Source organism: Aulonocara sp. 'chitande type north' Nkhata Bay, linkage group LG20, assembly GCF_057382095.1.
Source record: "Aulonocara sp. 'chitande type north' Nkhata Bay isolate Kocher_YH1m ecotype deep benthic linkage group LG20, A_spYH_male_GT1.1, whole genome shotgun sequence".
Lineage (NCBI taxonomy): Eukaryota > Metazoa > Chordata > Actinopteri > Cichliformes > Cichlidae > Aulonocara > Aulonocara sp. 'chitande type north' Nkhata Bay.
In genome coordinates, this window is record NC_141363.1 from 1,489,426 (window position 1) to 1,504,276 (window position 14,851).

The 14,851-nt window shown below is 39.4% G+C and overlaps 1 protein-coding gene across 5 annotated transcripts in view; it reads left to right on the top strand.

Moving 5' to 3' along the window:
- The window catches only part of LOC147304754 (cell adhesion molecule CEACAM5), a 34,890-nt gene that overhangs the window by 18,903 nt on the left and 1,136 nt on the right, over positions 1–14,851 (top strand). For 2 of the 5 annotated variants that reach the window (XR_015126591.1, XR_015126592.1), the window contains one exon: positions 122–1,073. Coding sequence is in view for 3 of the 5 variants with exons in the window: in XM_086276939.1 (XP_086133065.1) it covers positions 5,637–5,724; positions 5,827–5,862; positions 6,593–6,643; positions 7,457–7,747; positions 7,835–8,095; positions 8,270–8,563; positions 9,595–9,876; positions 10,348–10,620; positions 10,766–11,035; positions 11,169–11,450; positions 11,923–12,195; positions 12,857–13,114; positions 13,193–13,310; positions 13,412–13,566; positions 13,658–13,759; positions 14,186–14,251; positions 14,425–14,484; positions 14,780–14,851 (3,232 nt within the window). In the remaining 2 variants the exon portion in view is untranslated. Of the gene's footprint in view, positions 1–121; positions 5,725–5,826; positions 5,863–6,592; positions 6,644–7,456; positions 7,748–7,834; positions 8,096–8,269; positions 8,564–9,594; positions 9,877–10,347; positions 10,621–10,765; positions 11,036–11,168; positions 11,451–11,922; positions 12,196–12,856; positions 13,115–13,192; positions 13,311–13,411; positions 13,567–13,657; positions 13,760–14,185; positions 14,252–14,424; positions 14,485–14,779 lie in introns of those variants that run through there. The other 3 variants (XM_086276939.1, XM_086276941.1, XM_086276942.1) reach the window with 3 other exon arrangements.

Genomic DNA, 14,851 nt, shown 5'->3' on the forward strand with positions numbered 1-14,851 from the left:
CATCATTCAGTTACCGGTAAAATAATTCATTAAATTAATGCACAATATGCCAATTTTATATCCTCTGTGGAAATATGACTGCGTGTGTGCAAACCTTATAAATCCCTCTTATTTCTTCCAGAGTGTTTGAGAAGGTGCAAGTTGGCTGTGCGGCAGTGTGTACATAATGAAGAAATGGGCAGAACACCATACCAACATCTCCATGTCTATTTCAAATCAGACACCCTGACTCTCCCTCCAGCATGCATGGAAGATCCAGCCCATCCCCGTTTGCCAAACGTTGTATGTTATTTCAGTTGGTGACATGTATGTAAAGCTATATTTACCATGTTTTTTCTGTTTGTTATAGTAAGTATATATAAGGTACATGTACTGCTCAATGAAACAGTAAATCCTGGGAGATGCGATGCCTGTAGGGATGTTAAATAAAGGTTATATTTTATTATATGTTATGTGATTTTCTTTTTAAAAACATAAATTTAAAGATGCTTATAATACAGTGTCCCATATGCTATTAGAGTTATCTACAGTTATTAAGAGATTCATAGGATTTCAATAATGAGAGTTCAAGTTGCTATCATTTAATGAAACAGCCTTTGTAGACTGGTTCTCTGGCATTTTGATGAAATTCTGGTTACTGGTGGCGTAGTGGTGAGTACTGTTGTTTCTCAATAAGATGTTTCTAGCCTTCGTTAAGTTCCTGTTCCTGTGACTTAGTGGGTTTCCAGGCTTCCTCTCACAGTCCAAACATACAGTTATGTCCATTAATATTTGGACACAGACAACTTTTTCTAATTTTGCTTCTGTACCTTACCACAATGAATTTTAAATGCAACAATTCAGATGCAGTTGAAGTGCAGGCCTTCAGCTTTAATTCAGTGGGTTGAACAAAAAGATTGCATAAAAGAGTTTCCTCCTGTTAATGCTCTGCCAGGCCTTTCAGTTGCTGTTTGTGTGGAGAAGTTTAGTCTTCAGCAAGTTAAAAGCTCAGTTTGTTACGGTCAGGTGACTGATTTGGCAGTTCAAGAATATTCCATTTCTTTGCTTTAATAAACTGTGTTGCTTTGGCTGCATGTTTTGGGTCGTTGTCCATCTGTATTATGATGCTGCCCAATCACTCTGACTGCATTTAGCTCAATTTGAGCTCAATTTGTCTCTGAACACAGACAAACAAACAAACACTAGTGCCCCAATGACACTGGCAGCCATGCATGGCCAAGCCATCACACCGCCCCGCTGTGTTTTACAGATGATGTGGAATGCATTGGATCATGAGCTGTCTCATAATTTTGCCATCTTGCCATCATTCTGAGAGACGTTGATCTTGGTTTCATCTCGAAAGAATATTTTTCCAGACCTGTGCTGGCTTTTTTGATGTTTTGTTTTTTTGTTTGTTTTTTAGCAAAGTCCAATCCAGCTTTTCTATTCTTGGGGCTTATGAGTGGCTTGAACCTTGCAGTGAACTCTGTATTTACTTTCATGGTTGGTTACTGGTACACCTACCTCCTGGAGAGTGTTGTTCACTTGGTTGGCTGATGTGATAGGATTTTTCATCACCATGGAAAAGATTCTCCACCACTGTTGTCTTCCTTGGACATCCAGATCTTTTTACGTTGCTGACCTCACCAATGCTTTCTTTCTCAGGATGTACCAAACTGTAGATTTTGCCAATCCTAACACTGCAGCAAAGTCTCAGATGAGGTTTTTTTTTCCAGTTTTTGCAGCTTAAGCAGGCTCGTTTCACCTGCATGGAGAGCTGCTTTGACCGCATGCTGTTCATAGCAATATCTTCCAAATTCGAGCACCACAGCTCAAATCAACTCCAGTCATTTTATCTGCTTCATTAGTAATGAAACAATGAGCCCATCAAATAGCCTTTAAATCAATTGTCCAATTACTTTTGGTCCCTTTAAAAAGAGGGCGGTGCATGTTAAGGACCTGTACTCCTAAACACTTCATCCAATTTGAATGTGGATACGCTTGAATGAAAGCTGAGTCTGCATATTATGTCCATGTCCATTATGTATCAATAATTGGAATATGTTTAAGTATACAGGTAAAAAGTGTCCAAATATATATGGACCTACCTGTACGTATGTCAGGTTAACTGGTGGTTCGATGTTGGCTGCAGGCACATGTCTGTTTCTCTCTGTTAGCCCCTCAACTTCTGCCACCAAACACAAGATTGTCTTTGAAGCTAATGTTGTACAACATCTATTGTTTTCTAAAAAACAATAATGTTGAAATGAAATACTATCTGCCGAGCTATCTTATTCAACTGTACACTCTTTGAAGAGTTCCCCACCATTGCCTCTGTGAAAAAAACATTTAAGTTTGAAATGTTTTCTCGAAAATCCCCAGAAAGAAAAAAAGCACCACTTCATGATTCAGTTTTCAAACAGTTATTAGCGTTACTAGTATTAATATTTGTAATATTATTGACACTGCACCGGTGTTTCATCAGGAACAGTGAGTGACTGTACATTATCTTTTATTAATAATGAAACAGTTTAACTGAACGGGACCTGATGTATGCAGTCCAGATGCACAGCACAGCTTCCAGGATTGGCGAGACCTTAAGACAAACAAGGGAAATACCACGACTCTGCCCATTTTTGTCTTTGCCAGAATCACCTGAGGTCCTGTTGGGGGGAAAATGTCAAACGAAACTGTACATACATCTGGAAGCATCTTTTGTTTAGCCTGTTTACACATTGATGACAGGAACAGTCCAGTTACTCATCGCTGTTTGCACGATGTTTGCGATGTTGGAAGTAGCAGTGTTGCCAACTCCTCAGTAAGGAAAATCGCTATTGGCCTAAAAGTCGCTAGAAGTCGCTAAATGATGTCATCGCCTAATTTGCATAATTGGTCATGCTAATGTAATTGTAACCTATGTTGTTGGAGAGAGAAATGACATCGTGGAAGAGACATAAAGTCAGTAAAAAACGTCCTAAATGCATTTAGAGTTTATTTAGAACTACAAATTAAATTTCTTTTAGCAATTATTGTTTTTTTTAATGTCACAATTCCAACCCTGCTCCTTTACCCGGGCTTGGACCGGCAAAAGTGACCCGAAACAGGCGCTCTGGGGGAGTTACTTTGTGTGTGTGTGTGTGTGTGTGTGTGGTTTTAAACTTTGTGGTCCACAAAACAGCATAACAGTAAAAGAAGAACTGACTGCGTTACAGTCAGTGCGGGAGCCCTGCCCTGATAGCGGCCTGTGAGCGCTTTGGCACGGGCGAGGTGCCCACCGCAGCACCCGCTGCTTATTGAGAGTAAAGTCGTCATAAATAAGTCTCTAATAACGCCAGAAAAAGTCGCCAGATTTGTCGCTAGTCGCGTTTCAGAAAAAAAGTCGCTAAGGTGGCCTGAAAACTCGCTAAATATAGCGACAAAGTCGCTAAGTTGGCAACACTGGGAAGTAGTAAAGTTTGGGAAAAGAAAAACTACGGAAATCCCAGTTTAGAAGACAGGAAGGAGACTGTGCGCTCTGGAAGTGAAACCGACCCGTGAATGCATCATTGTGTGTGACAGTAACGTTAACGACAACGTAAGTTTTACATTATGTAACTTAAAAAAAAAAAGATGTTTGCTGACGTATTAATGGTGTCAGAAGCGACACAACAGCACCGGTAACTTTTGATGTCAACTACACACTAACAACCGCTAAACTGCGGTTTTAAACAGAGCCGAGGTTGTTGTATGTGGTTCAAGCCACCGATAACAGTACCTGTAAGTGCCTGTTTATTATTGTTTGTTATTATTGTTATTATTAGTAGTAGTAATAACATCAATACCAAAATAAAACTACTCCAAAACATATGATTCACTAAATACTACTTTAGACAAATCATGCAGTCCCCCCCCCCCCCCTAATAGAAACATATATACTCAGCAGCCACTTCACTGGCTACACCTGTTCAACTGCCCATCACATGGCTGCAACTCAGTCTGTATAATATCTGCTGCCATAATCCACTATCTTCAAAGCAGAAGTTCAAACTCAGCATCAGAAAGAAGCTCAATTAAGTATTTTTGAACATGGCATGGTTGTTGGTGTCAGACAGGCTGGTCTGGCTATTTCAGAAACTGCTGGTCTTCTGGGACTTTTCCACACAATCATCTCTAGGGTTTGATGGTATCGTCTGAAAAACAGAAAATATTGATGCTATAAGTCAGGGGAGAATCAACAGAATGCTTTGAGCTGATATCAGAGCAACACTAACTCAAAGAACCGCTGATTACAACCAAGGTGTGCAGAAGAGCTCTGAATGCACAACTTGATGCAGAAGCAGCAGAAGACCAGACTGGAAGTCACTCATGTAGGGTGATAAGAGAACAGTGAGGCTACACAAATGCAAACACCAAAACTGACGCTGGAAGAGTGCAAAAAATGGTGGCAGGTGTGATTTATCTCGATTTCTCGTCCACATTCAATTCAATCGAATTAAATTCTGTTCAGTTTTATTTATATAGTGCAACAGTGCATCTTATATCATCTGTATCATGAAGAACTGACGATGTTCTGCAAGCAAAAGAGCAGTCCAAGTACTTTGTACTAGCAAGGTGTAACTAATGAAGTGGCCACCGAGTATACATGGCCTGGTGAAATTTAATCATTATAATCAGGCTCTAATAAACTGGATAAATCAAAAGACTGATATATACAAATGTTTTTTTAAAGATAGGTTATGGTTGTTATTCCCAGGTTTGATATGAACCGAGGTTTATTTTAGTTTGACATGACATAACGGGATTTTCTGTGTTATACAGACACCTTGTGGTGAGTAGGGTGAGTGAAGTCCTCGCTTACACAGGAACTGAAATGTGATGCATCTCGGTGCAAAACACCCAGCCTTACAGGAAGTCACCAGAGAGAGAAAGATTCATTCGACACGTAATAATTAAAACTGATGTGCTCGTTAAGGCTGTTTTGAATATTACATATAATGTAGTTACATGTGTGCTCTAAAAGGTGTTTTCAGTCAAAATGAAACTGTTAAGAAATTTCCTTTCTTGTTTTTCGAGAGCAACTTTCAGCTGAAGACAAAAGGAAGTCACAGTTTGTGGTTAGACGCTAGTTTCATATAAGTTTATAAAAAAAGTATAATTTAAATAACCTGCAGTTTCCGTTCATCCCCTCAAATCACGCCTCAGCTACAGTTTCCAAATGGCCTGCACCATAGTAAAAGGATAACTTTGATTTTAGGAATGCATTTGTTGATGTTGGTAGTTTTTAAAAATTATTTCTTTTGTTTAGTTTTTTTCTGCACAATGAAATATCCCAGCTACGACATGCTGGCTAAGTCATAGACGACTTTAGGTCTAAAATCGTCAAATTGAGCACAATATCGAGCTTTGTCAACAGTTTAGCATCTTGCACATTCTTTCAATTCCCTAAACCCTCCTTTTATTTCACACAAATCAGCAGTTCAACTTTGTATCAACAACAAACATCTGAGTGTGGTTCACCAACACATTTCCTGTTGCCTTAACAAAAAAAGGCAGTTGTCAGAGAGCGACAGGAAAGCTGCTGTCCTGAGGTGAGTTCAGAAATGAAGCTGTCACATACGCCCATTTATACTGCAACTGCGCTCTATTTCCTTTACTGAATGTCACAGCGAAGCAGATAAATGAGTCAACTGAGACACCCAGTCTCTACATGTGCTACACGTGCAGCTCAATGGAAAATGTGGCTGTTCAAGGTCTTCAGTGTAATATGTAAGTTTTTAAGCGTTTATGTTCAATTCTGTAGTTTATAAAGAATATTTTCACTTACATGCAAATCTTAATGCAACTGAACATTGTTTGGTTCTTTGACAGATGCGGTTGCTGTTTGTGCTTCTGAGGATAACGATGGTAGGAAAAACTGTCTTTCATGCCGAGAGCAGATTTTCACACATTTGAGCAGATTGCACTGTTTTAGAAGTTGAAGATGACTTTTGGAAAAAGATTTTTTAAAACATTTTCATGTTGAGCAAAAACACCAGATTCAGTACAGAAGTTAACTGTTAAGATCATAAAGTGTCTCTTAAACCAACATTTATGCACTGAATGCCTACATGGCTGAGTCTGAGTCGAGCAAGAGCAATGTTTAGGAAGTAGAACTTGGGTAAATTTAACAAGAGGAACATGAAGTACTTTATTGTCATGAGTCTGAAAGTTCCTACAACTAGATACACACACTTATAAACTCATGTGTCCGTATTACCTCACGCCAGCCTAATCTCAATAGTCTCCTGTCATCATGCCGTAGGTTTCACTTGACAGTATTGAGAGTGGATGTATTGTGTAATTGTTTTGTATGTAGGACACAAAGGATGTTTTCCTCCTTTTTCTACATGAGAAGTGTTTTTAAGTCATTGTTTTGTCAAACTAAAAGTTCTTAAAAGTTGTGAAAAATGTATTCATTTCAATCATTCATGTCTACTAAAAAAAGAATTAGGCATCGCAGTTTGAGATTGGAGCTCTGATTTAACTGTTACCAGTGTTTTTATGAAGTCTCACCTTTACATTGTGGATATGACTCAAACCTTGTTTTTTTAAAATCTAAACTTTGCTCTCCACATCTTTTCTCTTCTTCATCCAGCAACCACCTACAGTTATAGAGAAAGTGAATCGACAGCACCTCCTCCTTTTGGTGAGATTATGACCTCAGTTTTTTTGATCATATGTACTCGTCAAACGCCACTTGCACTGTGCCGCTAACATGTCGGGCTCGTTTTTGGCTTCAGAGCTACCTTAACTGGCATGCCGAGCATCATGCACAGCCTGCACATTAGTGGGCAGCAGTACCTGCATGATGGATTTGTTTTATTTAACCACATCCGATAGGTGACGTATTTCACTGACATCTAGTCAGATCTGAATTCAGTGAACACTTCGTTGTGTTCAAGAATACAGCGCGAGTGTTTGAGCTTTGGCATGCCGTCCTGTTGAATAGATGGGTACAATTTATCAGTAAAGGAATGGGCAGGGCCAGCAACAACGGGCTACTTGAGTAAGCTTTTTAGGTGATGTCTGATTGATGCTGTAGAGTATCTAAAGACTTCCTACTGACCCATAAAACACCCCATTCAACGCAACAATTCTGAGGTTGTGTCATTACAGAAATCTAACCAATCAAAATGTTTTTTCCGGTCTTTAATTGTCAAGTTTTGGTAACTTTGGTTTCCTGTTCTTACCTGACACGATTAGCATCTGGTGTTTTTGTGCTCACATCTACTTCAGCTTTTACTGCGTTCTACATTCACAGATGCTCCTCTGTGTACTTCGTTTGTGATTATTCTTTTAGATTTACTGATATTTTTATATTACGTCTGTAGCCATCATTAGGGGGGTTTTGCTCAGATTCTGGATATACGAATGGAATCTAAACTCCCAGTTGTTTTTCTTTTAGGAGTGTAAACCCTCATTCATTCCCATTCTTTTACTTTTTTTAATCAATTTTCAGAGCCTCCGGTACCAGTTCTGGAGCGAACGTCCTCCTGGTCAGACGTCTTCTCTTCTGAGAAAGTAGTGCTAGAATGTAAAGCCACTAGCAGCTCGGAGCTGATCATCACATGGAAGAAAGATGGAAGCCCTCTAGGTTCTGGTCCAAATCTGTCTCCGTCCCCAGATAAGTCAGTGCTTACAATCACAGCGTCATCAACACAAGATTCTGGAAATTACACCTGTGTGGTTGAGGGCAAAAAGAAGCCCAGTCAAACTAAAGAAAGTGGACCTGTCGAAATTACAGTTTATGGTAAGGTTCGTTGCAATATTTGTGCTGTGTTTATAGAGAGAGTGTAGACTGCTGAAGCATGCCCTTTTCTTTCTGTGTCCTGAGCAGCAAGCACACCCAAGCCCACACTTGCACGAGATTCAGACTTTGGCGAGATGTTCCCCGGCGAATCCATCACTTTGACCTGCAGTGTTGATGTGTCGTCTGGATGGGAGTACCTGTGGCACAATGATCAACACCAGATTTCAGGAGTTAATACGTATACCATAAATTCTGTAATGACTCAAAACAGTGGACAGTATTATTGCCAAGGCAAAAGAGATCAGTTTCTTACACATTTAAGTGAGAGCACAACTCTTAAAGTTATTGGTAAGTATCCACTGTGCCACCAGTACATAAACTACAACATTCATGTTTATTTACATGAGGCTGTGTGTAACTTTGGATGCATGTATAGTACTTGGATGATGTACATAGCAATTTGGCTTTCTTACTGATACTCTTTTAACCTGCAGTTAAAAGTTCTCTTTTTTTGTGTTACAGACCCACCAACACCAGGTCTGCAGCTTCAGACTGCCTGGAAAGATGTGTTTGAAGGTGAGGCGGTGGAATTTCGCTGTCACGTTGTCAGCAGCACCCCTGGCTGGACGTTTACATGGCACAGAAATAAGCAGCAGCTCCAAATTAACCCAGTTGAGATCATTAATGGGGACGGATCATCATTAAAAATCAACCCAGTCCGTCAGACGCATAAAGGATCATATACCTGCAAAGCTCACCTTACATCTAGGGGAGTGAACTCTGGATTCAGCAGCGAGGTTATGATCCAAGTTAGCGGTGAGTTTTCTTGCATGTGCATGGCATTACTTTAACTTGCATTAACAGTTTAAGAAATAACAAAGTAATAAGAGTACGACAGGCTAACAGGGTGATTCTGTCACTGTGGACAGAGCCAAACAGTCTGTTTTGGCCCTCTGCGTTGCTTCATATATACCTCACAGACGAACATGAGATTCTTATCAGTTTTCTCAAACCTCACCACAACAGTAGGTGAACACAAGTAAAATTATTGTTGTAAATAAGCAGTTGGTATTGTGAATATGCAAAATGCTAATCTTGTGTATAAGCAGGTCATATTTTGCGTTGTCCATACTGTTATTAAAACCTCAAAACTTCTTTGACTCCGTGAAACAGCATTTTGAGAGCATCTTCCTTCCGTTATTTTCTGCATCGTCTGTCGAAACAGGATGTTGTGGCGTAGCATAAAGCACAGAGGGATGCCTCAAAAGCCGTCAGGGTGTTAGAACATAGGTGGAGCTGTGAGGGAAAGAATAAGATCATTTGTGTAAAAGGACACATCCTGTTTTACACACTAAATAATAGAAATCATTGCTAGCTGCAACTGTAAAAGCATGCTATGTTAAATGGTTAATGCGTCTGCTTTCGTCAGAGATTCCAGTTCCAACTTCAACAGACACACTCAAGTGGGCACATGTGTTCCCTACCGAGAGTGTGAAGTTCAAGTGTGGGATGGGGCAGGGCGCCTGTGACTGGATGTATACATGTTAGAGAGATGGGACGCAGGTCCACGCTGATGGTACTGTGTCTTTAGATGTGAATGAGGCTCTGCTTCAGCTGGTCATATAGGAAAATATAAGTGTAGTGGAAAAATCCAGAACAGGGCTGTCACCAGCCAAACCAGTTCTGAAGTTTCTCTCCCAGTGTGGTGAGTTTTAGAAATTTACACAACATCACAAACGCTTTTGTGATTTGAGATACTTTGGGGTATTATTATGGTGAGAATCAAAACAGAGAAAATCTAATGATTTGTAAAATGATTAACAAGTCTCTTATATTTTATTTTTTAGAAATTCCTGTTCCAACTCTGAAGCTAGTAACCAAATGGCCAGATGTGTTCCCCACTGAGAGTGTAAATATGATCTGTGAGATGCAGACGGACAGCGCTGACTGGACATACGCGTTTTACAGAGATGTCACTGAGGTCCAGCATTATAATTCAGATAAGGGCAGAAATCTTTCCATCACCTCTGCTTCAACCTCAGACGGGGGAAGCTACAGCTGCTCAGGAAAACTGAAGAGCAGGGACGTCTACAGCACCAAAGGTTCTCCACTAAATCTTCATGTCTATGGTGAGATTTGTTTTCTTCTTCTGATTTTTGACACGGTTCTTCATTGAAACTTGTCTTTTTCAGTTTTGCTGTGTTAGCTGTAATTTTAAAGTAAAGGTTTAAAATGTTGCAATTGTAAGGCTGTTGACTCTCCTGCTAACAGTTAGAGAATGACAGTGATAACTCATTTACAAATGTGCAAGGTATGTTTATATAAACTCTTCTTCAGAATATTTATTTGTAGTCTAGCAGGTTTGTTTCTGCTTCCATTTATAAAAACTCTTCTGAAGTTTCTCTCACTGTGTGGTGAGTTTTAGAAATTTACACAACATCACAAATGCTTTTGTGTATTTTTACAAAGGAACTTTTTCAAGTTCAGGTATAAAACATATCAAATATTATATTAAAATACAAGAGTGATTGTTTGAGGCACATCACTAGCTACACATTAGCTCCCACATATGTTTGATTGTCATGTTCATATCCCCTCAGCTGAGAAACCCACTCTCACACTGACACGAGATCCAGAATACGATGTGATGTTTGCTGGAGAAGCGGTCACCTTCAGCTGTGCCATCAGTGTCCAGTCTGAATGGACGTACCTGTGGTACAAAGATGGCAGTAAGGTTACTGGATCATCAGACAAACTTATAGTTCAAATTAGGGGAACAGCAGATCAGGGATCGTATACATGCAAAGCAACAAGAGGTCAAAATCCAGCCTTCATCATTGATTCAAGTGGAGCTAAACAACTTAAAGTGCAACGTAAGTTTCTATTGACTCTTCTTCAGAGTATCTGTTTGTAGTCCAGCAGCTTTGTTCCTGCTTTCATTTCAGAACCTTTTTCATGAACACTTCAGTTGCTTCTGTCTAAAATTAAAAAGACACTACTTCCTCTTTGTCTGTTCAGAAAACAAGCCGAAGCCTACAATAACTCAACAGCCAGACGCTGAAAAGCTTTACGTTGGAGAAAACGTGTCCTTTGAATGCAAAGTTGAAAACTCAGATGGATGGAGCTATGACTGGTACAAAGATAAAGCATCAATTTCCAACAACAGCAACAGTTTAAAAATGAAAGGACTCTCTTTGTTAAACGGGGGAGTTTATAAGTGCAAGGCCAAAAGAGGCAAAACAGGATTCAACACAGAATTCAGTGACCAGCGGACCGTACAAATCTCTGGTGAGCTAAAGAAAGACTCTTTGAAATCATGTGATTTGAGATACTTTGGGGTATTATTATGGGGAGAATCAAAACAGAGAAAATCTAATGATTTGTAAAATGATTAACAAGTCTCTTATATTTTATTTTTTAGAAATTCCTGTTCCAACTCTGAAGCTAGTAACCAAATGGCCAGATGTGTTCCCCACTGAGAGTGTAGATATGATCTGTGAGATGCAGAAGGACAGCGCTGACTGGACATACGCGTTTTACAGAGATGGCACTGAGGTCCAGCATTATAATTCAGATAAGGGCAGAAATCTTTCCATCACCTCTGCTTCAACCTCAGACGGGGGAAGCTACAGCTGCTCAGGAAAACTGAAGAGCAGGGACGTCTACAGCACCAAAGGTTCTCCACTAAATCTTCATGTCTATGGTGAGATTTGTTTTCTTCTTCTGATTTTTGACACGGTTCTTCATTGAAACTTGTCTTTTTCAGTTTTGCTGTGTTAGCTGTAATTTTAAAGTAAAGGTTTAAAATGTTGCAATTGTAAGGCTGTTGACTCTCCTGCTAACAGTTAGAGAATGACAGTGATAACTCATTTACAAATGTGCAAGGTATGTTTATATAAACTCTTCTTCAGAATATTTATTTGTAGTCTAGCAGGTTTGTTTCTGCTTCCATTTATAAAAACTGTTCTGAAGTTTCTCTCACTGTGTGGTGAGTTTTAGAAATTTACACAACATCACAAACGCTTTTGTGTATTTTTACAAAGGAACTTTTTCAAGTTCAGGTATAAAACATATCAAATATTATATTAAAATACAAGAGTGATTGTTTGAGGCACGTCACAATGTCCACATTAAATACTGCATAATTTTTGATTGTCATGTTCATATCCCCTCAGCTGAGAAACCCACTCTCACACTGACACGAGATCCAAACTACGATGTGATGTTTGCTGGAGAAGCGGTCACCTTCAGCTGTGCCATCAGTGTCCAGTCTGAATGGACCTACCTGTGGTACAAAGATGGCAGTAAGGTTACTGGATCATCAGACAAACTTATAGTTCAAATTAGGGGAACAGCAGATCAGGGATCGTATACATGCAAAGCAGCAAGAGGTCAAAATCCAGCCTTCATCACTGATTCAAGTGAAGCTAAACAACTTAAAGTGCAAGGTAAGTTTCTATTGACTCTTCTTCAGAATATCTGTTTGTAGTCCAGCAGCTTTGTTCCTGCTTTCATTTCAGAACCTTTTTCATGAACACTTCAGTTGCTTCTGTCTAAAGATAAACACTCAGACACTACTTCTTTGTTTTGCTGTTTTAAAATGTTAAAAATGTTTAAAAGATTGCAAATGTAAGGCTGTTGACTCTCCTGCTAACAGTTAGACTGTGAGAGTGTTGACCCGTTTACAAATGCAATGTTCACACCAGAGGGGGAAGGTTGGCTTGAAAATTAGGGAAGCCATAAAAACACAAACACTCATGTTAACCTCATTCAATGCAAAGGTGATAAAGTCTTCAGGAAGTCAGCGGTTAATTCACATAAAGTCTAGTAAAGTTATTATTGTATTTACACACTAAAAAGTACATTAAAAATGTTGTTGTGTTTACTGTAGCATCATAGGGATGGAGCAGCATCATCGTGTAACTCTGTAACTACCTCAAATAAAAAAGTTTTTTCATCCTGGCAGAGAAGTGTTCTCGTTATGAAAATGGATATTTAAAGCAGTGCAGACTAGTTAATGGTCGTCTTACCTTTAGATCAGGTACGCCGTCTGACTTGTATTTCAGTGCTCTTGTACAACTCTTATTGTTGATTCTTATCAACCCTCAGATGCACCGACAGTCACACTGGAGCAGAATCCGGCACATAATTTGATGCACTCTGAGGACTCAGTGTCCTTTAACTGTCACGTTAATGTTTCCTCTGGATGGACGTATCTGTGGTACAAAGATGGCAGCAAGTTAGACTTATTTGGAAGCAAACACAACATCACTTCTGTGGCAACAAAAGACTCTGGTTCATATAACTGCAAAGTTAAAAGAGGAAAGGTCTTCGATTCAGACAACAAAATAAAGCTCGACGTTGAAGGTACGTTTTTTGATTTCCTCCTTTCATTCTTCTGGTTTTGAATGTTTGTTATTCACTTCTTGGTTGCGTTTATTACAGAGCGCCCAAAGGCTTCTATAGTCCTGCTAACTGGCTGGTCAGACGTCTTCTCCACTGATAGCTTGAGTCTAAAATGTGAAGTAAAGGAGAGCACGCACAACTGGATGCATTACACATGGTAATATAACAATGTTCATAATTATTAGTGCCCTGTGTAGATTCTGCTCTTTAGGAAAATTCAGCAGTAATGCAGATTTTCAATAAACTGAATTTTAATAGGTTCAAAGAGGGGGAACGAATCGATTCATTCAATGTGACACATACAGTAACTCCCAGCAATGACCCCGACCAGAGTACTTACACCTGCTGTGCACATGCTGATGAGAGACCCTTATACTCAAAATCCAGTGACTCCTTCAAGACCAAGAACCTTCGTAAGTACAACTGAGCTCTGCTAGTTATGAATCTTCTCTCAAAATAATATTCTGTCATTAATCTTGTGCTTTGTTTTGTTTTAATGTTTAGTGTTAAAGAGGCGGGTGCTTCTTTCCATCTCTGGCTGCATCGTCTTTGGTATCGCTGCGGTCTTGATAGGATGCGTGGCCCTGAGAGTCTTCCGCAAACCAAGTATGCTTTCTTATCTTTTTGACTGTGCAAATTCTAAAACTCTGTAAGAACCAACATCATAACTTTTAGAATGAATGAAAGTGGGCAAACTGAAGAGTGAAATAAAAAACCTTTAGAAAAACGATTTGCACCTAAATCTGCAGCTGCATTTGGTTGGACAGGTGCAGAAATTTTATCTATTCAGCCTGCACTTTTACCCTCGCACTGCTCTCAAAGTGTCTTTCTTGGGCATCTCTCCCACTCGACATTATTAAACAGACTACGTACCAGTAAGTTAGTGAATCATTTTGTAGCTAAAGATAAACTATTATCTTAAAGGGTTAATGGAATCCAAAATCAGCACAGTATTAAGGTGACACCCAACTTATATAAATGTCCAAATCAATACAAGTATCACAAAAACTTGAGCTGTTAATTTTCACACAGATGGTCGTGATGACAAAATGGAAGAGGTCAACCTGTTTCCGACAATGGCCGAGCTAAAGATAACTGGTAAGTTAGCACCATGTCAGTGACGTGGTTTTGGTCGCCCTTTCCAAGTATGCTGTAGATAGAGGCCGCCACAAAAAACAAAAAAAAAAAGAAAGGCTGGGAAACTACCGACTTGCACATAAAAGTTTAGGTGTGACTTCCTGTATTTAACTTCTTTATTCCTCTTACTGCAGATGTGCCGTGTCCACTGGTTGAGTACATCACTGATGCCTCTCTGAATGCACCAGCTAAAGGTAAAAATAAATAAATCTCGTAATGAGTGAGCACATAAGTCCTTTTTCGAAGAAGTCGTTATCATGATTGATTCATCTGCTGCTTTTGTAACTATGTAATATGAGGAAACTGAGAATACATCACTTCCTTGGGAGAAACAAAATACTTCCTTTAAATGTCATATTTTGCAGTAAGTCTGAAACTGAAAAGTAAGAAAATCGCTGTAAGCAAAGAAGATTTGATTGACATACTTAAATAAGCGCTCAGCTGTCGTAAAAGATGCTGATTCTTTTCTTTCTTAATCCGTCTGAACAGAAGAAGAGGAGGAGAATGGCACAGTCTGCAGTGAAACAACACCCTTACCAATAACCAAGCAGGAGGACCAAG